The sequence below is a fragment of the Oenanthe melanoleuca genome, chromosome 7 (assembly GCF_029582105.1).
Source record: "Oenanthe melanoleuca isolate GR-GAL-2019-014 chromosome 7, OMel1.0, whole genome shotgun sequence".
Classification (NCBI taxonomy): Eukaryota; Metazoa; Chordata; class Aves; order Passeriformes; family Muscicapidae; genus Oenanthe; species Oenanthe melanoleuca.
The window spans coordinates 25222010-25247690 of NC_079341.1; the positions used below are offsets into that span (position 1 = coordinate 25222010).

Consider the following 25681-nt stretch of genomic DNA (forward strand, 5'->3'; position numbering starts at 1 on the left):
TTTTGATTCATAAAAGTTGACTGGTTACAAAGCATTAACACTTTTGGTTGCTGTTTAAGGAGGAAGGACTTTAGTAAGTAAAGCATGTGTGGTGACACTTCTGCTGACTTGCACCAAATACAGCTGCTGATGATCTAAGTCATATGCAAAGTAGTACATAATTAATTCCATGTTGACAGCCCTGGTGATTTAAACACCAGAAAACAACCAGAAGTCCTGCAGATCTTTCCACAGCTGCTTCACTGCTTCTTCAGGGACTTTATCCCACATTAGTAATTCTGGGTCCAGTTAATCTTTGAGTCCTCTGCTGAGATTTCTGAAATGGTGAACACACTGTGAAACTAATTTGACACTGCAGAAATTGAAGTTTTGCTGTGGGTAGTCTGAGGTAGTATGTGCAGTATTCCAGGCTGGAGTCAAAGTGCTTCTGTCACTCTCAGGGAATTTGGCTGAGATAAATGGTCAATTGCACGTTTTAGAGATGACCTGCAGAGGAATTGAGAAGGATCTCAAATGTTCTGCTCAATAAGGGGAGATTTTCCACTACTTTTAGTCAAGCTACAGAAAACTTCATGCAATATAGAGTGTATTTTTCTAGTTTTGCAGGTCCTGAATTGATTCCACTTGTATTATTATATTAATGCTTAAGTAGAAGAAATTCTGTGTTGAGAAAAAATTTGATCAGTTCACTGCCTGGGTCTTCCAAGACTGAGGCTACAGACCCTAATAATGAAAGAAAAGTGAGGATTTGTATGTATAGGTGGATTGCCTTAAGGTTTCTGTTTGAGCTGGTGTTTAGTAAATCTGTTACTGCCTGAGAAGTAATTTCTTCCTGAGAAAAGAGAAAACCCTTTGTCTGAATGAATTTAATGAGGTTGACATTTAGTATTTGCATTATACAACGTTTTGTAGATGCTGTGTGTTTGTGAAGTCGCCTGCTGGCCCAAATGCCTTCCATTCCTGCTATTCTCCCTGGTACCTGGAAAGAAATAACTGTGTGAGAATTTGCTTAGGCAGGTTTTGTTTATAAACTGAGATTTTGCTTTGGGCTGTGATGTGTTGCATTGGATTTAACTAATACATCGAGTAAACCAGTGATGGTGATTGCAAAGTTGAATGTAAAATATTTGAAGATCAGAGTGGAGGAAGGTGGCAAGAATTATGGCATGCAACTTTACTTACTCTGAGAGCAAAAATTTGGCTGGCCCAGAATTCTGAGTGGTGTACTAAATCTGCTAATTACTAGCTTACTAAATATATGCTTAGAAAGTTATCCCATTTCTCATGTTGTAAATGTATAAATATTGAGGTAAAAGATTGCAAGATGGTGGTTTTATAGAAATAGAGAAACCCTTAAGCTGCTGGCAGAGTAAGCATAAATAATGTCTGCATTTCTTCGCATTTAATTTTTTTAACTCTGATCTTTACTCTGATCTAATAATTTATTAATGCATATTATTATGTATAAGCTATATCTTAGGTTTAATAACTCTTAGGCTATTATTTCCATTTATTGTTAAAAAGGAGCTCATAGTATGAAAAATCTACGTTATGTAGAAACTGCTCAGTGCTATTTATGTGCCTTCTCTTTAAAAACAACTGTTTAATTTTTTAGATCATCACTGTAAAAGAAATGTTTCCTTGGGGCCAGAGCTGTTTTTTTCATAAATTATGTATGAGCATATGAGCTGGCTTTTTGCACCTAGAAGTTAGTTTTATGAACTTAGTTTTGTAAATGTGATATCTAAATGCTGTTTATTCAAGTTGCTTGTCCCAGACTGTTTCCTAGTAGTTGTTAAAAGCATTTGCTAAAAGAATGCTATCTCCTAATTCAATGGGCTTTGCTACTGCTTCTGGTGAAACACCTAAATACCAAGCAGTAATAAATTCATAAGCAATTTGCTGTGCTTGGCTCCTAAAGTTTTCCAGTACCTTAGTTATTGCAATTGTACTGGCTGTGTTTCCAGTTCTATTGGACGTCAGTGAGTAAGGAAAGGCTAAAAGGATAAAAGGTAAAATGATGTTTTAACACTATTGGGCAAGTCAGTGTTGACATTTTCCAAAGAAAGAGATTATGTGAGTCCTTAATGGATATTCTGTGTGTTTCTTGTGGGGTGTACATTTGCCTTTGAGAAAAACAGCCATCAAAAATATAAGAGGGGGAAAAGAAGGTGTCCACACTGTATTTTCAGAAACTATATTTTGGGAATTAGAATATAACGTGTGCAGAGAAAAAAGTAAATGCTACAATAAATCTACCTGCTGTGTACTAAATCCTGTTATCTTTTCAGAAAAAAGCCAAAGGCCAGCTCCTGTTTGAACAGATCATGTATCATCTGGACCTTATAGAAAGCGACTACTTTGGATTAAGGTTCATGGATTCAGCACAAGTGGCAGTGAGTAGTTGTGTTCTTTTAAAGCAACAATCTAAAAGTTAAATCCTAATATTGGCAAAAATGCTATAAGAAAGCTGCTTTTTGTGAATTAAGTTTTTTGCAGAAGCTCTGTTTTCTGTGATTTTCTGTGTCCCCAAGTTTAGTTCCAACTCTAGCACTCTGTATGACCATGCTCTTGTCTCTTCCCTTCTTGTTTTCACATGTTCCTGTCACACCTCCTGTTGTCACTAGACAGACTGGTCCAGTTGGACCCCAGAGCCTGGTGTGTCATGTAGAAACTCTTGATGGTGATGATAGAGAGAGGAAGAAGCAAAACTAGAGTGTGTGCTGGCCCTTTTGTTGTATGCTGTACAGAGAGGAGGTTTTCCTTTGCAAATACCATCAGCTTTCTTTTTAGCAAAAGTCACCTTGTTAATGTCTGCTTGCAAGGCATTAACATGTTTGTTTTATATTTGTTTTATTCAAATCAGTTGTGACTCAGACCCGCAACTGTAAGATTTTAAGAGGCTATGGGTGTGTTTGTATGTACCAGTTTGAGTAGAGGTTTCTTCCAAGCCCAGGTTTTTTGGTGTTTTATTGTGTGTTTCTAAAAATGTGACAGGTTTTGAAATGAAAAGCAGGGTGTTGTCAGAAGCAGCCACAGTTCTTTTGCTTGTGAGCTATGCAGTTTTATATAGATAGTTCTTATTGTTAAGTATTTAATCCTGCCCCCAAGGGTAGCTGCAAGTTAAGTGAGCCTTTAGGCAAGGAATGTTTTTTCCTCTGTCCTGCATCTCTTTAACTTAAATTTGTATTCACTTAGCCCAACATCCCCAGTTAGAATAAGATCTGTGTTTTCCTGCTGCATATATCAATCTTATTTGTTAGATGTATAACCGAATTGGTTTTGTATTTCAAGGCCTCTTCAGAATTATTTCATGCTTAGAATGGCAGAGGGGAAGCACAGACAGTTGAGCTAAATATCTGAATTGTTCAAGGTCAGCATACAAAAATGGAGGCAGGACTTATATTCCTTTATTTCTGTGAAGGTCTGTGTCCAGAATAGCTTGAAGGTGATCTCTTTATTGTTACAGCTTTGTACAAAGGCAAAAAAAAATTGCACGAACTTGGACCTTTGAAAAAAGCTAACAGCTTTGGACATAGACCCCAAAGCACTTACAACCTGATGGCTTCTTTCCAAAATTATTGTGATCGAATTTTATGCTTAGCATGTAATTGTAGAGAATGCCCTCCTCAGAGAAAATCGTTGGTGTTTAGCATCTGAAGCCAACTTCATGGCCAGTGGGATTAGCTGCTTCTGGTCTGTAGTTCCCAGTACTAAAAGTGGTCTTAAACCCCTTGCAGAGCAGAGACATTTAACTCTAAGGAGAAAAAGACCATTACACTAACGGATGGCATTCAAAAACTGTGCATACCAACAGAAATGAGAAAACAGCCTATCACATGCCATTTTATCTTTCTCAAAATCATAGTAGCTGTGCTCAGCATGTGCAGTCCAGGATGCTGGGTATTGGTAGTGAAGGACTCTATTGCATTTATCTTTTTGCTTCAGAAAAACAGTGTGGTTAAGATATCCTAACTCAGTTTCTGCCATGTGGCTTCTGATGTATTTCACTGTCTCTAGGATCTCATAAGAGTTTACAGTGGGTTAGTTTTAAGTGGTAGAATTATCCATATGATAAATTTTTTTCTCTTCCTGATATGCTAGCAAATAAAGCCATTTCATATTGAAATGTGTTAATAAGAGTTAATCTTTTCTGCCACAGCAGTGGCTCATGCCTTGCTTTTGACTAGCAAATTATTACTGCCAGTCCAGAGAGCACAACTGAATATTTGATACTGCACAATCTACCAGGTACAGAGGATTTCAAACTTGGTTTGCTTCCTTTTCTTAATTATGTGTGACTGAAAAGCTGCAGAGTAGAGATAACAATCTGTTTAAACTGGACCTTAATGATGAACTGTGTATAATGAAGCAGAAAAGATTGCATTTTGCCAGAAGAGCTGAATGCAGCAGCCAGAGATAATTAATTGCTTTAAGAAATGAAGAACTGTTGCGATAGCAGCCATTGCTGCAGAAGGAGCTGGCAAGTTCTAGCAGAAACCCAATCTGCAGCTGGAAACAAAGAACAGAGACTAATCAAGTGGCTTGTCCAAGATTATTCAGGAGACCTGTTAAATAAACAGTGTAAGAATCCAGTCCCTTACTGTTGATAGAATTGTACACTGGCTCTGAAGGAGATAATCTTTCTGCTACCCACTGTAAATCTAAGAATATTGCATTCTTGCTAGTTACTTTTAATGATACAAACTAGTGACACATAGTTATACAAAAGTTTTAGCCCACACTTGTTTTAACTACAAGTAAGTTTTCAGTAGATTTATTGTGCACAACTGAAGGATTGTCTGGGTTTTTTTTCATTTTTTCTGCTGCTGAAGTGATCACTAGCTGGGTATTAAAGATTTCCTGGGGAGTGGAGGAAACCCAGATAATGGAAACTCTTCCTGGCATTTTGGATTTTAGTATTCAAGTAATAGCTTTTTTGAAGATGTTCTTGAAACAATTTAGTGAAGTGAAAGAATTGTTGTTTTCATGTGATTTCTGTGTTCACTCTAGTCTGCTGTTTGGGAAGAGGCCATTTTTAGCCTCAACATCTTATTTAAAAAACCTCATTTGCCCCAGCTTCTTTAGATGTTGCTGGGTCAGTATTTGAGAGGTTTTTGTATGTGTTTTATTTTTGATTTCTGCAGTAGCAAACTCTTTTATTAAGGACTTCTAGTACTCTGCACAGTCTGTTGTTTGTATTGCCTTCTGTTCAGCAAGCTTAAGCTCTGATTTTCAGCAATAGACTGTGCTGTGCAAACCCTCATCAAGAGTAAACTTCTTTTCCAGGTCCTCTTGAATTCCATTTTAATCACTTGGAATAAATCTCAAGTTTCTTGACGTCTATGTCTGTCCATTCATGTGTTGGTTTTGAGGCTGCTTTTTTTTTTGTTTCATTCCCACCCCCACTTAAAAGCAGTTCTGTTTCCCTTCTCCCTTGCACACCCTCAGCATTGAGCAGAGCTCCTGTGGGCAGCAGCAGCCAGAGCCCAGCAGAGTGAAGTGCTATCGGTGCCTGTCAGGGGCCTGCCTCTCTTGCCTTCCCATGGAACGTGGAGGAGATGAGAGAAAACAGCAGGGAAATGAGACAGGGGGGCACAGCCAGCCCTGGAGCCTAGAGAGGGCTGTCCTTGCCATTCCTGTGTTTAAATCACCTGCAAGCCTCCAGCTGGGTAGTTTCTATATTTTTTTGGTGGAGAAAACAGCAAGTGAATTTATTTAGGAAAAAATATTATATTATTTTCTTGAAGGAAAAAAAGTTGCTCAACTCCCATTTCACTGGTAGTGTAAGCAAAATTTATGTAAATATTTGCTTCATTTGTCCTTAAGCTTCCTGCTTTATTTAAAAATGCATTAGATACATTTCAGATAGCTCTCTGTAGCTACTTAGTTTGAATAGGCAATGAGAGCGTTCTCAGCTGTGTGCACAGCAGCAGCAGATGGTTTAAGTGTTCTCATCTGCAGCTAATACAGCAATCAGTCACAGCCTGGCTGTGTTGCAGGCTGACTTCAGCTCTCTGCACAAGGCAGGGCTGTTCTGGAGGCAGGAATGTGTTTGCACTTGGCAGTGCAAGCTGAAAATACTGGTTCTTTTTCATACCCTTGTTGCTTTTCTGTCCTCCCTGGGGCTTGCTGTGAACTTCATGTCACACAGTTTAGCAAAAGGAGCGTTGCTAAGTGTATAATTCATCTGTATTAGTTGCAAGGTGACATTTGGGATTGATCTGATGAGCTGTTGTTCCCTGGGCATGGTGAACCATGCAGGACATGGTGTGTCAGGTAGTTGGCTCTGGCTGTTGAGTCAATGCAATTATGTTGGTTGGGGAGCCGTGTTTCCTGTTTAGGTGAGTCACCTCCTTTGGAGGAGGGAGCTGTGGGCCATACACAGCACTAGGAAGGAGATCTGTCCTTCTACACATTTGGATTTCTAGCTTTAAGTTCTGGTGTAAACTCTTCAGTAGTGTGATTATGTGCAATTATTTTGGGGAGCATAGTGTATGTGTGTAGGTGTTTCAATTTGCTAAGTATTAGCTTTTTTCTACACAATGTAAGACAAGCCATTATTTTGACTTCTTGTCCAGTTTATAGCTTATAATTAACATTAGTAGGTGAGGCAGTAACTTGTCCTCCCATGTGATAGTTGCTAAAATGTCACCTGTGAATAGATTTTTGAGAATTAGGTAGAGCTGACTGATGTTGGGACACAGACAGCTCTGCTGTTACTGCACGTGAGTCATCTAAAGAAAATGCCTGAAAGCCAACAATATTTATTTTGTCTCTTCCTGCCCCAAGTAAACATCACACACAGCTGAGTGCCAGAGTCTTCAGCTATGATTTATGCTTCTCTGGCACATTGTCACTGGCTGACCTACTAAAGTGTGAATTAAGTGTTTGTCTGGACAGGATGAAAATCTAGTGAAGTGGTTTGTTAGTATGTTTTTTTTTCCTTTTAAGTAGACAGTGCTGTCTTGAAGATGTGGTTTAAATAAGGTATACAAGATGTTTCTGTTGTTCAAAACTGACATTTTGCTTTACAAACTTAGAGCAAAAGGATCTTCAGCGAGCACAGAAAGAGCTACCAATTGTAAAAGATTTGAATTGGATTGTTTTAACAAACTACTTATTATGCCAAGATGGTCTTGACACTAACACTTCCTTTTTTGTTCTTTCTGGGAGATTTCTTTATTGATAATTCAGTGGAATTAATTTATTTTTCAGCATTGGCTGGACAACACAAAAAGCATTAAAAAGCAAGTTAAAAGTAAGTGTCCTTTCCATTTTCTCTTGGGACATTGTATTTTACATACTGGAAGCACAGCCAGTGCTTGAAATGGGTGGTGGGGGCAGTGTCCTGGGAGGGGGTGAGAGTGGCAAGTGGAAAAAAGCCCTGAGTGGTGCTACTGATTGTTTAATGGCATCTTCCCTCTGTAGCTCATATTACTTTATTCTAATGCTCTTAATTAAACATGTTATGGGCTAATTAATTATAGCTAAAGTGGAGTCAAGACAGCTCAGGATGTTCTAGTGCTATAGAGTATTATCCTGACTATGGGAAAATTTGTCTTGGAGCCTCATCATGGGGCAGTCCTGCATGCTTGAGTCTGTGTCTAGTCCGCCAAGTCCTCACCTGCTGCACAAGTGTGGCCTGCATGTTGCAGTGATGTGTGCTTAGGTAAGATGTTGTTTAGCAGCTTCCTTGCTCTGCACTGTGGGAAGTCTTCAGGGATTTGTGGTGTTGTTTTAATACAAGAGACATTTTGGAAGCAGTGAGAGGGAGAAAATTCTTCCTGTCAAGTGCACGAATCAGCAGAGCGATGCACATTTTTAAAGAACTGTTAATCCACCCTTTTGCTGAGTTAACTCTTTGGTTTCCAGAAGAGATGATTCTTCCATAGAGGGGGTCTCTTAAATTCCCATGAGGTATCTCTAAACTTCTGTGGAATAGAAGGGCCTGAGTTGTCAGCAGTTACTATTTCCCAGAGCCCTGGGAAGTTGTTCCAGAGACTAACAGCGTACCTGAAGGTTTTCTGTAGAGCAAGTGTAGAGCCAAGATGCACAGCTTTCTTGGTGATGGATAGAGCCCTTAAAAATAGGGATTAACCTAGATTCATGTGCTCTAGGCAGGAAGAATCAAGTTAATGTGATATGACCATTGGGTTGACTTGTAACACGTAAAACTATATTGTGTGCATATTTAAGTGTCCTTTCACCCTGATGTCCTTCATGGATTTCCCTGGCATAAAGGAATTCCTGCCTTAAGACCTTGTGTAGAACATAGCCAACCAATTTCAGTCAAGTTTTGTGATGTGATTCAGTGTAATAAATAAATAACCTGTCTCATCCAGTAACTGTTACTGCTGTCTTGAATGAATTCTGCTTTGCAGTTGGCCCCCCATATTGTCTGCATTTTCGTGTAAAGTTTTACTCATCAGAGCCCAACAATCTACGTGAAGAGCTAACAAGGTAAGAGGCATTTTGTGTGTGAGAGGGGGACCCAAATAAGGCCAGGGAAATGTTTTCTGTGATATTTATTTAAACAATTCTGACATTTTGGAGAATTCTTCAGACTGCTTGCTTACTTGGCTTTTTATAAATGTAGTTTTCTTTTTGTAAAGTGGCTACTTTGTGTGTGTGAATAAATGTGCTGTGACACAGAGATCTAAATGTTTATATATTACTTAACACACCATTTTTCATTAGGCAATTTGGCAACTGATCTGAGTAGCTTATGCACGATGGACAGAGATTTTCACTGAAGGGAACAGACATCATTCCTCTGTCTTTATCTTTCTTAACCTGTTAGTTTCAACTGCATGCAATCATCTTGTCTCTGGGCAGAAGAGCACTGAATTGCAAGTTAGGGGTTCTCTTTGGAAAAAGGAAGTTCAGTTAGCATTTCATTGCATGTGTGGTCTTCAAAGAGCTTATGGAAAGGGAAAGTAGTATTTTACTGCCATGTTGAGCTGAGTTGACGCTACTATAGGTAGGTTTGTAGTATCAGGTGAGCAGTGTTTCCTCTTGATTAAAGCTTTTCACAAATCCATTCATAGAACTGCATTTCTGATTGGGCTGAGTCTACTAGGGGTGCTTTGAAAAAGAGCACAACCTGCCATCTGTCAGGAGCATCAATCTGTTGTAAAAGGCTACATTTCCTTGCATTGTTACTGCTGCTGCTGATCCCTTTTGGAGAGTATACAAAGTTATGTTTCCATGATAGCTGTAGACATTTCATACCTCAGCCATTTGTAAGGGTGTGAAGTGCATTTGTTTGTTGTTCAGGTTTATGTCTTTGTGGATCTTGAATCTGCACTTTAGCCAAATCCCTTGGAGTGCTACCAGGAAGATTACAGTAGCATTACCCCTTCCAGCCATATGTACCCCTTGCAGCTTCATAGTTACAATGTGGTAACTGTTGCTTTTTAATGCTTTCCTGCTTATCTGGGAAGAATGCTTTACCTCCCTGTTCATGTTCCTGAATAAACATTTAACTATATGTAAAACCAGCAGCTGTAGACAAAATTCAGACCTATATTTGTATCTACCACTATGGAACGTTTTCATCCATTTTGACTTAAGTTCTGCCAGTCAGACCTTGCTGTGCAGGTTTTAGCAGGGCAGACCTGAAACCTGAGGGCTTTTAAACACTGTCTGACTGCTCAGTTAATCCCCCAGAACAGGAGAGCAGCAAGTTGCCTTTCTGTCTTGAGACAATGTGGCACCTTAAAGTAGCAGAAGCAGTGGGAAGCAGAGCTTTGCTCTGGGTTATAGGTGTCACTGGCAGGAGATTTCACAAGGTTCCACCTTTAAACAGCAGGACACTCTTCTGGAGCTACTTTCAGCTTCCACAGGTGCAGCTTGCGTGGGAAGTGCTTGAATTGTTTGGAAGCCTTATGTGGCTGATAAGCACAGATGGGTCACACCCACTACACACTTGAGGCCTGGGTTCATTTTCATATCTGGGGTCAGTACCAACCAAATTTATACCACGTGCAGATGCTAGTGTTTAAGAGGTTTTGGATAATAAATGGTTTGGCAAAGTATTTGTGGACTTCTGTGGAACCTGTAGAAAAAAACACCTGTACCTGTTCTCTGTCAGTGTATGAAAGTGTGAGGAGACACAGGCACATGTTGAAGCAGAAGTTGTTTGTCAGGCTTCTGGGAATCTATGCTAGAATTCAGACTGGATACCATGTGGATGCCAGTGTTTTATACTTGATTAAACATCTTTTCTTGTTAAAGGAAAGCTGTGTACCATAATGGAGCAAGGGGGCTGTTCTTCAGGGGTATTGGATCAATAGGATTGCTATTGCACACCAAAGGGATTTATATTCTATATTTTCCCCATTTCTAAGCAAAAATAGTAGGGAATATGCAAGGCAGTGAAGGAGAGCTGGCTCTGAAGAGTAGAGAAGTTGAAAAGGCTGCAGGCTGCTGTTTGGTTTTAGTCACTTTGCAGTCAGCGTTCCAGATTAGATTTTAACTAAGTAGTCCATAGTAGAAATGTTGTGGATTTTGGGTTTGGTTTTTTGGGTTTTTTTGCAAGTCTTAAAAATAATCATTCTTTTATGAGATTGGTATGTGTATGAATAATGAAGGAAATGTGGAAGATGGAAGTTGTTCTTTGCTCAAGTAGAATCAGAAGAGAATAAAAATATATTTGCTTGGGTATCCTGTTTATTTTTCCATGCAACACTGTAGTTCAGCTTTTGACAACTTGTGCTTTTGGGTTTTCTTCATTTGAAATGCCTGCAAAACACACAAGCCCTACTGATAAAGCCTTGAAAGATCACAGTGCAGTTTCTTTCGCCTTTAAAACCCATGTTAAGAGTAGAAAATATTTCTATTTGTCAGGCTCTAACTTCCTCCTGTTGGCTGAGTGACACATTAGCACTATTATTCAATTACTTATTTCTTATTTAATCCTACAGGTATTTATTTGTTCTGCAGCTGAAACTGGATATACTTAGTGGAAAGTAAGCAGCCATTTAAACTATTATGTGTGTTTAGCATAGAGTTTATTACATTTATGTTTGGATAATTAATAAGTTTTACTTAGCAATGTAATGTTATTTTTTTCTCTAAAATACTACTTTTCTATGTATGAATATTAGGAGAGGAATGCTTAAATAATGTAGTGCTTATCTCCTGATAATTATCTGAAAATCTACCAATACTTTTCCATTTTCTTATCCCAGACTTTTGCATTTTTCTTCAGTTACATAAGTTGTCTGCTAATCATGTCAGTTCAGGTTTTAACAATGCATTTCTCTTCTGGCAGATTGGAATGTCCTTTTGACACTGCCGTCCAGTTGGCAGCTTATAACATGCAAGGTGAGTAGGTGCAAGAAGGGAAGGGTGAAATTGCACAAGCAGTTTTGTGCAGACTCTTACTAACTGTTTAAAAAAGTCTGTCCTTGTTATGTCCATAAAATAGACTCTGTCCAGATATTAGTGATCCAGTGTGAAATGCAGATCTTTTTGATTGTACTTGTGCTGAATGTATAAAATTACTTAATTCCGCAGGAAACAGAACAAGGAGGTTCTGACCACAACCAGCATTGCCCTAAAGATGTTTTCTCAGGTGTTTATGTGCAATTCTATCCACTTTCACAGAAGATACCTGAATCACTTTGATGTAGTAACATAGCTCACTTGTTTTTCATCATATAGTTTCCTTCAGGTGTTGTCTTTGTTGTCCAAATCAGGTACAAAATAAATTTTGCTTGCAGTCTGTATAAAGTACCAGCTTTTGACTTCATCTTATTTGTAGGAACATCTTAATGCCCCATGTCTCATACTTGCACTTGAGCATTCCTGGTAGAACTGCACCTGTTGGTATTTCAGATCCTTTATCAGCCACAAGATGTGACATACTCTTTTTTTTTCCTCAGCTATACCGCGCTGTGTTTGAGTCATCTGAGATGTTATTAATCAGTTGTCTTTAACTTTTGATTCCAGATAAGACTGTGTTGTTTGGGTGAGGGTATGATGTTAACAAATGTGAAGTTTCCCATGGTTTCAAGCATAGGTGTTCACAAAAGAAAGAGGGGAGGCTTGAAGTTTTAAAAATGCCTGATAGAGTAGGCTTTTGGATAGGATATATATGTGTATATATATCCTCCTTATTGGAGGATATAGATATATGGCCTTAGATATATGGATGTATTTAACCTAATTGATGTGCTATGTGTTTGACAAAAAATTCTCCATGCAACATTCATCTTACAAATCGGTTGTACTTACTCTGCATGAGGTAGGACTAAGTCACTGAAATTTGTTCTCTTGCAAGTATTTTTCAAAGCACTTTTTTTTTTTTTTTTTTTTAATGGCCCTAAATTGTGTGTAGGTATAAGAGTTGGGATTAAACTGTCAAAACACCTGGCTTTTTAACCTGCTCTTTTGTGTGGAAGGAAAGCAGTTAGAATATATTCCACAGTTAAAAACATTAGCATTGTTAGAGCCTTAAGATACAGGTTCAGTAAATAAGATTTAGGAAGAACAAAGTGATCTAATTAGGCTATATATCCACTGCTTTTTGTGGTGGTCTTTTCTTTCCTCTCTACTACAATGAGGCCCGTAGCAGGGCTTTAATCTAACTGTCTGACAGCTGTGTACTTTTATTTAAATCAGCTGGAACCTAAGCTGGCTTTGACAGCATTCCTTTCAGCAGAGGCAAGCATTTTAGTGGGAGTAAATTATTACAGAACTACAGACTTCCTCAGTCAGCATTTAAAAAAAGAAAAAGGAGGGGGTGAAAAGACTGTTATTATGCTTGCAGCATTCAGAATCCAAGAAATGGGGTTTTATATCATGAGACATTTCTGTACCTGTGGAATACTGGCATTTATTTGATTTCTTCAGGTCTTTCCAGTGATATCTCTGTTTTTATCTACATAAACATCTCTAGTTTCATTTTTCAGATAGAGCAGTTATTGGCCTGCATTAGACATCCAAAGTCCAAGTTACAGAATTATTCCTATTTTTTGTCTACGAGCTGAACATTAAGAAGCAACTTGAAATTAGTAAGAGGAGCCAGTGCTTAGTGACTCTGAAAATCAGTACATTTTTGCAAAGATTTCTAATTGTCAGTTTCAACATTTTAGATATTTATCTGTCTTTAAAACTGGACTTGTTAGCATCTGTGGCAGATGGAGTTGTGTTTTTGAGGTGGCACACCCCTTGACTGATATGTTCCAGTATGTTTTCTACATAGCATCTCTTACTGCCCCTCTGAGCATGCAGCAGTGGACTCGATGAGCCATTTGACTGATCCAGGAGGGCATTTATTATGTCCTTAGATGAAAAGGAGAGCAGCAAATAACAGCTGCATGATTGTGCCCTGACACAGAGTAATTTTAGCAGGATGGAACCATATAGAATCATAAAACCAGAAACTGACTTGTAGAATGGACGAGTAGTTTCATTAAAAGTGTCAGAACTGGTTTTGCTTTTTATAAATCTCAAGAGATATTGTTTTAATTCTTTAAGGCAAAATTCCATTGCAATTTTAGTCAGATGTCAACTCAGTAGATACTTCTGTGATAAAAATCTTGAAAACTCTCTGCAAGAAAGAAAAAATGTGAGTTGCAAGGGTGACAATAAATTCTCTTTATAGGAAGCTTTTAAAGGAATATGTCAATAATACTTTGTAAACATTAATACAAAGTTTTTGTGCAGATAACACAACCATTTGTTGTGTCTGTAATTTCCCTGTCAAAAAAGATGAAGGGAGAACTGGAGGAGAAGAAAAAACACAAAAAGTAATTCAATGTTTTAGACTAACTAGAAAAGTGTGCAGAAATTCCTCTGTATGCAAAAATATCCACTGTGTTTTTTGAGAGTAGTGCCTAACAGTGTTGTTCTTTTATAGCTGAACTTGGAGACTATGATCCTGCTGAGCATGTCCCTGAGCTGGTGTCTGAGTTCCGGTTTGTTCCCACTCAGACTGAAGAGATGGAATTGGCTGTTTTTGACAAGTGGAAGGAATGCAGGTACTATGAATGCTACCCAGCTGTTTGCACTGATTTTTCTGTGAAGAGAATCTATTAAAAAGATACTGCCGATGCTTTTTCTGTGGCCTTGTTCAGAAATAGAATTTTAATATGGTTCTGTCCTATTTTGTAGAAGAAGATAATGTGAAAAATGAAGCTTTTCAAAGGTCTCAGTAAAATAATGAGGTACAAAATCTCCAAACACAATTTTTTGCAGCAGCATTTTCAGATTAAAACTTTAAAAAGTGACCTTGATGTCCATTAAAGCGAACAGGTGTCACCAGTATTTGTTTTTCCGTGAACTTTCAGGAAGTTCTTTTCCTCTTTCCTCATATCCAGCTTTTCCTTTCTGTGCTTTTTCATGCATCTACCTAATAGCAAAAATTTTATTTCAGGGGGCAAACACCAGCACAGGCTGAAACTAACTACTTAAACAAAGCTAAGTGGCTGGAAATGTATGGTGTAGACATGCACATAGTCAAGGTATGTTTAAGCATAGCATGGTGACCTTTAGAAATGATAATGTTAGTTTTGTGTTGCATTTCAACAATGGTTCTGCTTTGAGGGGGAAAGAAAAGGAATATTGTTCTCATGCAGTCTGTGTAATAAGTGATCTGGCTTTGTGACAACATTCCACTCTTTGGTGTATATTTCTATTGAGTCCAAGCATATCTGCTTTATGTTAAATGTGTGATTGATGTGGAAGTACGTACTACAGTTTGTATTTAGATTTAGGAGTTTTTTGTATTTAGTTTTAGGAGTGAAAAGTCATACTAATTCAAATTTGCTGGTGTAGGCAGCCACCAGCTGAAGAACTACAAATAAGCATAGATTTCCTGTGGAGACACAAGTGCAGCAAATGCACGTAAGGATGTCTTTATTGCACACACAAATCAAGGAACTTTATTTTCCTCTTTAGTCAGCCTGATTGAAGAATTGCAAACAAGGAAAATCCATTGCTTAAGATCATCAAAACACAAGAGTTTTGTTGTATAAGATAGCAGATATGTGTGTAATTATAACACTGGGCAAACAAACTACATGAATCACTCTAGTAAATTGGATAGAGGGTCAAATACCAAAATTAATATAATTTTAATTTTGTGACAATTAGGCAAGAGATGGCAATGATTACAGCCTGGGACTAACACCTACAGGAGTTCTGGTCTTTGAAGGAGACACAAAGATTGGTTTGTTTTTCTGGTAAGCTCTCTAAAATCTGGTTTTGATTTTGGCTGTTTTGTTTCTTTTGTGATAGAAAAAAAATTGTTTGGGTTGTGAGAACACCACGAATATGAGGTACTTTCTCAGTAAGTTAGTAAAAGTTAGGCATAACCTGCACTTTCTGTTCATCTGGCAGGCCAAAGATAACAAGGCTTGACTTCAAGAAGAACAAACTCACTCTGGTTGTTGTTGAAGATGATGAACAGGTAGATGAATATCTGTATAGTTAAATTTCAGTCTTGATTATACAGTACTAGTTTACATACTCCTAATTTAAGTTTTGAGAATTAATGTGTGTGCCTGAAAGATTCTTGATTGTGACTTGTGGGAGGAGAAGGGAAATGAAGGGACTTGAGTAAAAGATAAAAACAATCACAGCAAAATTTAAAAAGAGAATTCTTAGTGAAACTAGAGCAGAGACTTTGGAAACAGTGTGCACTGCACTAGAAAGTTTAAAAAAAACTCTACATACCACATTTAGTAGAATGAATTACTTAAGCAGGTTTCAGAATTATTGCTATGGGGAAGAAATTGCATACACCTGAGACAAAAACTGAGCATTGGTAATTTGAGAAGATTTTGATTTGGAAGTGAAACTGTGTTAGCCTTATCAACAAGTACCTTCCTGTTGTAATAGTATCTAATTTGTAGTTATTCAGAGGTTTGGCTTGTTAAATATATGGATTCCAGCCCTTTCTAACCTTAGACAATAGAGCAGTTGTTTGTTATAGGTTCTGAAAAGGTTGGTTTTTCTTCCTAAAACATTTTTTTAAACATACATATCAGGAATCATAAAAACTAAATTTTATTTGGCTTGCATGGAATTTCAGCTTTGACTTATTCAAGCCCCTTGTAAGTCGTCAGTGTGCTTTGTGTGCTTTAAGGGAAAGGAGCAGGAGCACACTTTTGTCTTTAGACTGGATCATCCCAAAGCCTGCAAACACCTGTGGAAATGTGCAGTGGAGCACCACGCCTTCTTCCGGCTCCGAGGGCCCGTCCAGAAAAGCTCCAGCCGGTCTGGCTTCATTCGCTTGGGGTCTCGCTTCCGCTACAGGTCGGTGTCAGCTGTCACTTTTCACTCTCCTCCTGTCATTCCTTGCTTTCCCTGGATGCTGGGTTTTAGTCCTATTATCAGCTTTCTCTGTGGCTTGTGGCAATATTACTTAAGCTTTATTCTCTTCTAGACTTTTCAGCTTCTCCCCAGACTCGTGCACTGGGACCACAGAAGTATGTAAAGGGCACACATGCTTTTATCAGCAACTTAATGTTTAAAAGTTGTTGCTTCTACCATTTGTCTTGGGAAAATGGGGTGAAGAAGAGAATGTTTCTAAAACTCTTACCCTCTTCTATGAAAGGTCTTTTGAGGTGTCGGGTTTGGGATGTTTTATTGGAACTGATAAGAGATAGTAAACTATAATTTAAAATAGAAATGTGATGTTTTTATGGACATTATCTCTATTCCATCATTAAAAATAAGGCATTTATTTTACTACCTTTCACTTTTACATGGTATTTTTAGTGGGAAAACAGAATATCAAACCACAAAGACCAACAAAGCCAGGAGATCAGCATCCTTTGAAAGAAGGCCCAGCAAGAGATACTCAAGACGAACACTGCAAATGAAAGGTAAAAGAACTTCCATTCTGAGAAGTACAGTCCGATGTGAGAATCACGTAATCATCTCCTTTAAAAATTCTGGTAGGAATTCTTCTGTAGCTGTTTGCCCTTCTCTTGAATTTTCAAAATTAGATTTTCTTTTACTTGTTTAAGACACTTCATGTATTTATCAGAAAAAGCTTGTGTCCAAAGCACGTCTGAAACAGCTTGCCTGGCAGGTAAAACACCCATGAAAATTATACAGTAGGTCTTGGTATAAAGATGGAAAACTTGGGCCCAGGAAATAGTGATATATTAATGATAGTGGTTTCGATTTATGAATTGAGTTAAAAATTTTTGTCATTGAGATTTTTTCATTGTTGTGAGGAGCTGCATTTCCTTGTCATGATCTGAGAGCAGGTGATACTTTGTTTCTGACTCCCACTCTTGCATGGTTAAGCGTGACAGCCATGTCTGCCTTCGGATACTTGCTTAAATCTGGCTTTGGTTTACCCTTCAGATTTTTTTGTTTTATTTTCTGATTTAGATTTTGTTTCTCGCACATTATACATGAGATGGGTGCAACTTTTGCACTTTTGGTTGCCTACTTTTAGGCAGTGCTAGGCTATTTTTATTAATCACATAATTAATATTTAACTGATAACCTAATTATAAATTAAATTCTAATTAATGCTTGATATTTTTGCAGCATACACTGCTAAACTGGAAGAAACAAGGTAAGATGCATTCCAGTATTTGAATTTCTGTCTTTGATGCTCGGCACGTGTACTTGAGCAGGTGTCTGCAGAAAGAGGATATAGTGTTGGCCTCTTAACTGTGGTTTAGCCATGGGTATTGTTTGTTTGCTTTATATAAAAGTTAGTGTTCAAAGCAAAATTTCTGTGTTCCTGTCACACAGACAATTTTGCCAGACTTGCTTACTAGCTAGCAAAGAAGTTTGTTTATTACTAGCTATGATTCTTGCTGGATATGAGATGTAGTTCATGTGCTACCATGTAAAAAGATCAGGTAAAAGTGTGTGAGGAGGTCTTCAACGTGAAGTCTGCCTGCTGTGGCTGTGTGACTAAAACACCTCATTCAGTGAAGGTCCAAGACTGGGAAAAGACAGTAAAATGAATATTTTTAAAATAAGTTGATAGTATTACACTTGCCTTTATTTTTATGCATGATAAACATTGAAAGGGAAGCCTTTTGATTCTTTATTTCTCTACCAAAAGTCTTCCTGGATGTGTAGGTTCATACTTGCTGTTGCAATGTAAATTACTCATATGTATCTGAATCATGTAATTTTCATGCCCTTCCTTGAGGGAAGAAAGGAAATCAGGTTAAAAGGAACTGCCTGGTAGTGAAGAAACTTAGGTCACTCAGTTCTGGTTTCTGTCCTTTGCCCTAATAACTTGTGAATGTTGCAATGATCAGTTGCAACCAAATTATTTTTAAAAAGTAGGTATTCATAGATATGGTTAGGTAGGTAAGGAATGCCAAAATAATATCTTAAAACAGTCCAACATTTTCTGTGTGTAGTAGCATGGCTGATTGTTGCATGAGAGCGGGATAAGGCTGCAGTGTAACTTCCTGCATTGCTTTTTCTTTCTATACTCTTCAAAACTGGGTGTCATTAAGATCCTCTGCATGCAAAATGTGACTGTTCAGTTAATTAGTGCTCTTGTGATGCTGTGTTGTTGTGGCCTTCTCCAAGTTTCAGGTTGCTTAGGTCATTCTGAGAGTAGGAAGAGAAACTTTATGTGCAGTTTCTCCTGCTGATAAGACTGCGGTCTCCTGATCTGCCCTTAGGCGTGGCACTGTTGTGTCTCCACAGAAAGCTGTGCCATTTCTGAAACTCTACACTCCAGTGTTGCTAATTGAAATGCATCATGAAAGATGTATGTTGTTCCCTTGTTTTGTATTAACCCAGCACAGGGGAATGTGCTAGTCAGAAGGCATTCCTTAATATTTCTCTCAATAGAGAAAGGGTGAAGGGGGAAACAGGCAAGGAACCGCTTGTTCAGTGTTGACATCATGGTGTTTTAAATAAAATAATTCTAAAAAATCACTGAAGTAAATACAGAAATCAATTTGAGTTGTCAGCTTGCCAGGTTGGATAGCTCTTGTCCAGACCATAAATCAGAAAATTAATAGGTTGTAGGAGATGGGAACCTTCTTTTGAAAGGTTAGAATTCTGGGGGGAAATTTGCTTTGCATGAAATCTGTAATGCATAATTACTGCTTTTAAGTCTCTCAAAAATGTGATACGTCTCTTGCAGGTTCAGAAATCATCAAGACTAGGGATATGGGTTTTATTTAATTCATCAAATATAGTAAATATTTAATAACAAAAGTATTATTAATGCTGAGTTGATGTGCATGTAAATTTGAATACCTGCTTTTAAGTCCATTAGAGGTTGTATGCAGAATAAAGTCTTTAATTTTTCTGATAAACTTTTGTGATGTGAAAGGCCAAATCAGGAGGGTTCTAGTTATGGAACAAATATAATATCTACAGCATGTAGGTGAGCTTTTGACAATGTCACATTTTGCTGGGTGTTTTAACTAAAATTATTTAATTTTTGCTTTACAAGTGCCACGTCTTACTGCTGAATGAGGAAGGCTTTTTAAATCAAACTGGTTGAGGAAAGGAAGAGTTAAAAACAGATGAGTTACAGATAAACAACAGCTTGAGTAAAGGAAAAATAACTTGATATCCTTAGTTACCTAGAATGAGACAACTGACCTCAAGCCGAAGATGTTGAGGATTTTGTGAAAAGAGATTAATACTTTGGAAATATCTTTGACTCTGTTTCTTTCTGAAAGTCCTTACAGTTGTACCAGTCTGCAGTAGCAGTTTGTTGATCTGATTAACTTTTTAAATTCTTCTTGTCTTTCAGTGCTGCAAACAATGCTATTATCAGCCAAAATAATGGATCACAAGTAAGGACTCTCTTTCATTGTTTATAAAGGCTATTTTCATGTGTCTCAACAGATTTGAAGATTTTATTATTTGCTCTTGAAATCCAGTGATTGACCAGTTGACTATTAACTGCATACAGTTCTGGAAAAGACTGGGCATAGATATCCAGTGCTATGGAAGTAAGGGAAGAAAATGGCCTTGCTTTAGCTTTGTGCTTAAGAAGAAGTGTTGATACGTTTTGTTCGCTTTGATGTGTCATCACTTCATTAATGTGGATAATAACTTTTTAATATTCTGTCTCCAAAGAGCTGGAATGCAAAGCCAAACCTACCTGTCCTAACAGCGGTTCCTTCTGCGCCAATCTTAGTGGAAATAGAAAACCTCCCAAGGAGCCCAGGAGCCAGCCAGCAAGATAAGAAGTGGTATGGGAAATGAATTCTGCTTACTTCTGTATGATTCAAGTAGCTCTTCCCTTTTCTGTACTTAAATAAGCTGCCATCCTTGTATTTCTAATGTAAGTTGACAATCAAGTTAGGAATGATGCAGCTGATTTCTTCCTGTAAATTGTGTGTGGAGAGGTGAGGACAACAGGCTTAGTCACTGCCAAGCAAAAGAAAATTTACTCAAGAGCTAAAGGAATTAAGGAGTAGCATTTTCAAGTCTTGGAGAGGGTTGGGTTCTTCTCATTTGCCATAAGCTTGTAACCCTTGCTTGGTATCATGGGGACTTACCTTGATCCTTGTAAACTGGTATCCTTGTGAATTGCCTTTTGGACCTTCTGAAATAGGCAAGCTGACTTTTCTCATGAGCTTGGGTAGAATCGGAGCTTGAGGAAATGACACCAGCTGAAGATAAGAGCTTTGATTTCATGTAATCAGAGTATTTGTTTTATGGATTAGATGCATCTCTAAATGAAGAGGATTTTTTTGAAGATAAATGACATGTACATTTATCTATCTTTTCTTAAACTAATTCTATATTGCAAAGCTGTTTTCAAACCAAAACTGATATATATCAACCCAGTACTTGTGCACAGGTCATCTTAACTTCTTTGGCTTCATGTGCCTATGGCTTGTCCAAGAAGGAAAATTCTGGCTTCTGACAGGTTCATCAGGAGCAGTCATGGTGGAATGGAGTGACACACCAAAGCTCTTATCCTAAGCAGTTTCAGCTCTCAAGAGAAAAAGGGTCCTTCTCCCATTGTCAGGCATATGAATCTGCTTTGCTTCAGTATCTCTTACAATGATGATACCTGTTTCTTACGGTGCTGTGACAAATGGACTTTAATTATGTAAATTGTATTCATTTAAAGACTTAATACTATCAATTTTGAATTATAAAGAGGATGGTAATTCTGCTTTGAGTTGCATTTTATTGACATTTCAATTAGAACATATGATCAATGCTGTTTTTCTTTCTTTTGCCCTTGATTTATCTAGTATCTGAAATCTGTGCTTGTCTATGGTGGGATCCTGTTGATCGCTCGATTCCTTCCGTGGTGGTGGGTGAAAGGTGGTGGCATCTTTATTCTTCAGCATTCTCAATATGGTTTTATTTTTATTCTTTTGGCCTAATTGCAAGATGAGTGCTAGACACCTGTATTTCCTTTGGTGGAGATGTTTGGCTTGGCTCCAGACCAGCTCTTCTTGGGTACCTGATTTGTGCTAATGTTCCTGCTCGTTTGCAAGCTGCTGTTGCTTACTGAAACCCCACTGCTTTGGTTCAGAAGCAGAGAGGGCTCTCAGGCCCACTCAGTTTTGGGTTTGTTATGCCTGTTTTTAGGACTGAGAACTTGAGCCTGTCTGTCTTAACTTTGCCCAGGAATCTCAGCTTACATGCCAGCTGCTGCAGAATGTAGTGTTTGCATAGAAGAGTGGGAGTGAATGCAAAATACACCTGCATGTAACCCAAAACAGTGTGTCCGAAAGAAAACAAGCTTCTTGGCAACTGATGCATTTTAATTGAGAGTGCAGTGCTTCTACTGTGCCTGTGTTATGTTTCTTTGAGACATTGTCAGTGGAAGAAGCTGTCTTCTGGTTTTACTGTGTTCACTGGAAGCAGTAGTGCCTGTAATAAAGGGCAAATCCAGCTGTAGGAAAAGAACAACAGTTTGGAGCTGAGTCAGGAATTGAGCTCCATTCTGGTTTCCTAGATGGGAAGTGGGGTTAGGTTAATGGAATTGCCAGAACATACATATTTATTGCTGGGGGCTGTGACTTGGCTATTGTGCCTGCAAGGGTGTCTCGGTGCTGCTAACAAGATCTCCTTTCAACTGCTACTGTCTTTAATTGGCCTGTTTCTGCATGAATTATCTTTGCTTTCTGTCAGAAAAATAGTCTTCTTTTAGAGAGAGCTTGCCAAAGATTTTTGAGAACACCAAAATCTTCTGGACTGTGAATTTTGTAGGTAGTTAGATTGAAGGGGTTTAGAAGTAAGGTCCTGACCTCCTGAGTTTTTGTACTCTGCTTGGCAGATGCCTGTATTGGCTACCTTGCAGCTTAGATCCCTTCCTAATGTCAATGTTTCCTTTAATTTAAAATGTCAATGCTGCAGCTGCCAACAGCAATTTTACCAGATTGTAAAAAGTACTTCGCCAGATACGAGGGATTTTAGTATTTGTGGGCTTGTGGTTTTTTTTTTTTTGGCTTCATTCCTGTAAAATTGTCAGTACAGGAAAGCTGTACTGGTCTACAGGATCTGAAAATGGTCTGGAATATTAGTTGCGAGTCTGGAAAACCTAAAACATGATCAGTGTCTTTTTAAGTTTAGTCTTTCCCAAGAAGCTCTTTTTTTGCTAAGTTAGGACAGCAGACAGAGATTTAATATTTACTTCCTTACTCTGGGATAAGTAGGGAAGTTTTGGTTTTGCTAGTGGATGTAGCTTTCCCTTAAGCACATCCATGAGAGAAATGGTAAAATAAAGGGATGAACTGTTGGGGATTGGAGCCCTAGGTACTCACGGGTCACTTCCTCAGTGTATTTCACAAAAACCAAAATTCTGAATTTACACATGGGTGACCTTCGTATAAATCCTGTCTCTTTTCTAAAGGAGGACTATCCCTGAATGTTAATCATGTACCACTGTTGTGAATCCTGCATGCTTTTCTGCTTGCCTGCCTTAACGCGTGTGATCTTCCAACTCAGCTGTCTGCTTGGCTGTTCTGGAACATGAGAAGGTGGAATTTGAGCTGAAGGCCATCTGACCCCTCTATGTGAACAGCAACAATCCTTCCACTTTGTTTAGATTTGGCTCATTAAGTCGAATCTTTTACATTAAACTGAAGGAATAGCTTTTTTTTAGGGATTTCCTTACTTCAGTGGTTTATGAAGTGCCTTTTTCCTAGCACTTTTTTGATATGTGACTGTACCTTTTATCTGCTACTCCTAAAACACACTGATGAAGGATCCTAGTGCTACACAGACAACAGTTAACATATCATTGTCCATTTTTGAAATATTTTAAAATTTGGCCTTTTTCAGTTAATTGCTTATCCGTGCTGCTTTGGAGATGTTTGTGCCTAAGGCCTTCCAGTTGCCTAGCTAGGGACTCCTGCATAATAATATTTTCCAAAACACTTGTCTAAAGTAGTGAGTGTTCTTCCTTGTTCCTTTCTAACTTTTGGAGGCCTTTATACCAACTGTGACAAAGAGTGGCCATAACTGTGCATGGCATTTCCATGGGTTTGATTTTAGGAATTCTAAATTTAAAATTTACAAACCATTATGCTTTCATATGCAAAATTAGAAAATGAGGTCTTGGTTTGTGTTATGACCTTTTGTAAAATAATTATTTTCCAGCTAAATTTTTGTCAATGCAAGTTATAACTGCAGACAATTTCTTCAGTAGTGTTAATCGCTTAGTCACCTAAATTGTGGATTATTCGTTTACTCTACTGTTTGCTCCTGCACAGTAGTGTTCATTTTTTTCTGAGTTTCTATTTTCTTCTCCCTTCTTTAAGAATCTGCACTTTCCAGTCACTTTGAAAACTGGTATTGCTTATAGACGTTTGTTTCAGGTGCACATTTAGAGCTGCCACTTAAACTTGTTTTCTGCAAGTAAAGTGTGCTATATACTTGGGGTCTGTTCCTCCATCACATTCTTTTCTCCCATCTGTAAAATGCACGATTCTTAGTTCTCTGAAGTGCTTTACATTTGGGAAGCGTAAGCAGCATATGCATGAGAGAGCTTAATCCATTCAGACTTGTACAAAAACACACACGATGCTGTGCAGAAAGGGGTTTATTTGGCAGTGTCACCATGTGCACGTGTACTTGCATGTCCCTTCCCTGCATATTCACCTTGCAGGACTGCCCCTTTTCCTCGTGTTTTCCCGTCAGTCTTGTCTCGCCTTTGCTCTGCTTCCCCCCGCTGTTCCTCCTGCGTGCCCCCGACTAACGCTGCCCCTCCCGCTCCCCACCGCTGCAGGCCCCCCGACGCCGCCGGCCGCTGTCAGCGTGGTGGAGCCGCGTGGGAGGCGTGGGCCCCGCCGAGGAGCCGCGCCGCGGACGGAGCGTGCGCCAGGAGCGCGGCGCTGGCCGCCGTCACCGGCCTCTGATCCTGGGCCCTGCCGGAGCTCGGGCGTGACCTCCTGAGCTCCCTCTGCCATAAGGACAACGGACCCAAGCTGACTAGAGGAGCAAAAGCTTTTCTTGCAAAGGCTCTGCTGATTGTGCTGTTGGTTTAGAGTCTGTCAAGAAAAACAACGTATAGACCAGAAGCTACACATCACTCTTACTTTATATATATCTATCCATGTGTGCATATAGATAGATATATTTTTTAAATTGGGTTAAAGCTTTTTTTAACGACCGAAAAATTCATTTTTATAGCTGAATTTGAGAGCCATACAGGAAGTCACATTTGTTATAAAACTACATATGCGAGTAGTGGGTTATAATATGGTTTCAAAAATTGAAGAGAAATAGAGGGTAACTGCCCTCCTTTTGAACCATGATCATGTAAAAATGTCTAAGATACATGGTTGATCTGAAAACTAACAGTTTTTCTTTTCCTCAATAAGACCTCTTTTGAGAAATATTGTTTGGAAATAGAATTATTTTCAATTTTTAAAGAATAAATTTATCAGAACTGTCAAAAAGGCAAAGAGTTATATTTTTTTTCTTTTTACAAATTTTTTTTTTTTTTTGCTTCTCTGGTCTAGTTGAAAAGAAACAGAATTATTTCCAGATATCCTGACGTGCACCAGTCGTGCTGTATGATTCACTAGGTTAATTGTTAAGTCAGAGGTTAAGACTCCAGCTTCATGGCTCATTGGTATTCTTGGGGGCCTTTAACAACATGAAGAACAAACCTTTACCCTTGAATACGCTGTGTTTTCTTGTGTTTTCTGAAGTTTGTTGTTTTAAATTGCATATTATTTTCCTATTACAAAAAAGGGGGAAAAGTTCTAACAGATGGCTTCGTAAGTTAATTTATATTTAGCTTTTAGGATAAAGGAGTTGTTTGAATGATTTTCAAATTATTTCACTATGTTTCAAATTGCCACAGAGCCCAGAAATAAAAAAGCATTGTTTTCAGATATCCAGACCTGAAGAACCAAGTAAGTGTCAGCCAGGACATAACTTAATATTGCCTGAGATATTTTGGCCTCCTAACTCCCACATCTGATGGGGGGAAAGAGTTCACTAATGAAATATGAGCCTCTGTTTTACAACTCTGCTTAAAAAAAAGGTATGAGCAAGCTGTAAACAAGGTCTGTGACACCTGCCAAGCTGATTGGAACAATATCTCATGCTCTTTTTAGTTTTAGGTTTTGAATGGTTGGATGTTGTAAACTTCTGGAGTGAAGCAGACCCATTGTTTTTTTTTCTTGTTTATAAAGTTGCATGGGAATGTGCAAACGAAAATATGTTGTTTAACTTTACAATATCTGTGTAGTTGAGGGAGTAGAAGCCACTAATTTGAATGGAGGAATTTGGG

The 25681-nt window shown here is 38.3% G+C and overlaps 1 protein-coding gene across 8 annotated transcripts in view; it reads left to right on the forward strand.

Annotated features, from left to right (window-relative positions):
• The window catches only part of EPB41L5 (erythrocyte membrane protein band 4.1 like 5), a 50806-nt gene that overhangs the window by 9099 nt on the left and 16026 nt on the right, over positions 1-25681 (forward strand). For all 8 annotated transcript variants that reach the window (XM_056496258.1, XM_056496255.1, XM_056496256.1 and 5 more), the window contains exons 3-16: positions 2292-2396; positions 7219-7261; positions 8385-8463; positions 10929-10973; positions 11279-11331; positions 13871-13991; positions 14387-14474; positions 15106-15194; positions 15352-15421; positions 16100-16269; positions 16735-16841; positions 17521-17548; positions 19718-19760; positions 20047-20162. In XM_056496258.1, coding sequence (XP_056352233.1) covers positions 2292-2396; positions 7219-7261; positions 8385-8463; positions 10929-10973; positions 11279-11331; positions 13871-13991; positions 14387-14474; positions 15106-15194; positions 15352-15421; positions 16100-16269; positions 16735-16841; positions 17521-17548; positions 19718-19760; positions 20047-20162 — 1157 coding nt within the window. The remainder of the gene's footprint in view (positions 1-2291; positions 2397-7218; positions 7262-8384; positions 8464-10928; positions 10974-11278; positions 11332-13870; positions 13992-14386; positions 14475-15105; positions 15195-15351; positions 15422-16099; positions 16270-16734; positions 16842-17520; positions 17549-19717; positions 19761-20046; positions 20163-25681) is intronic.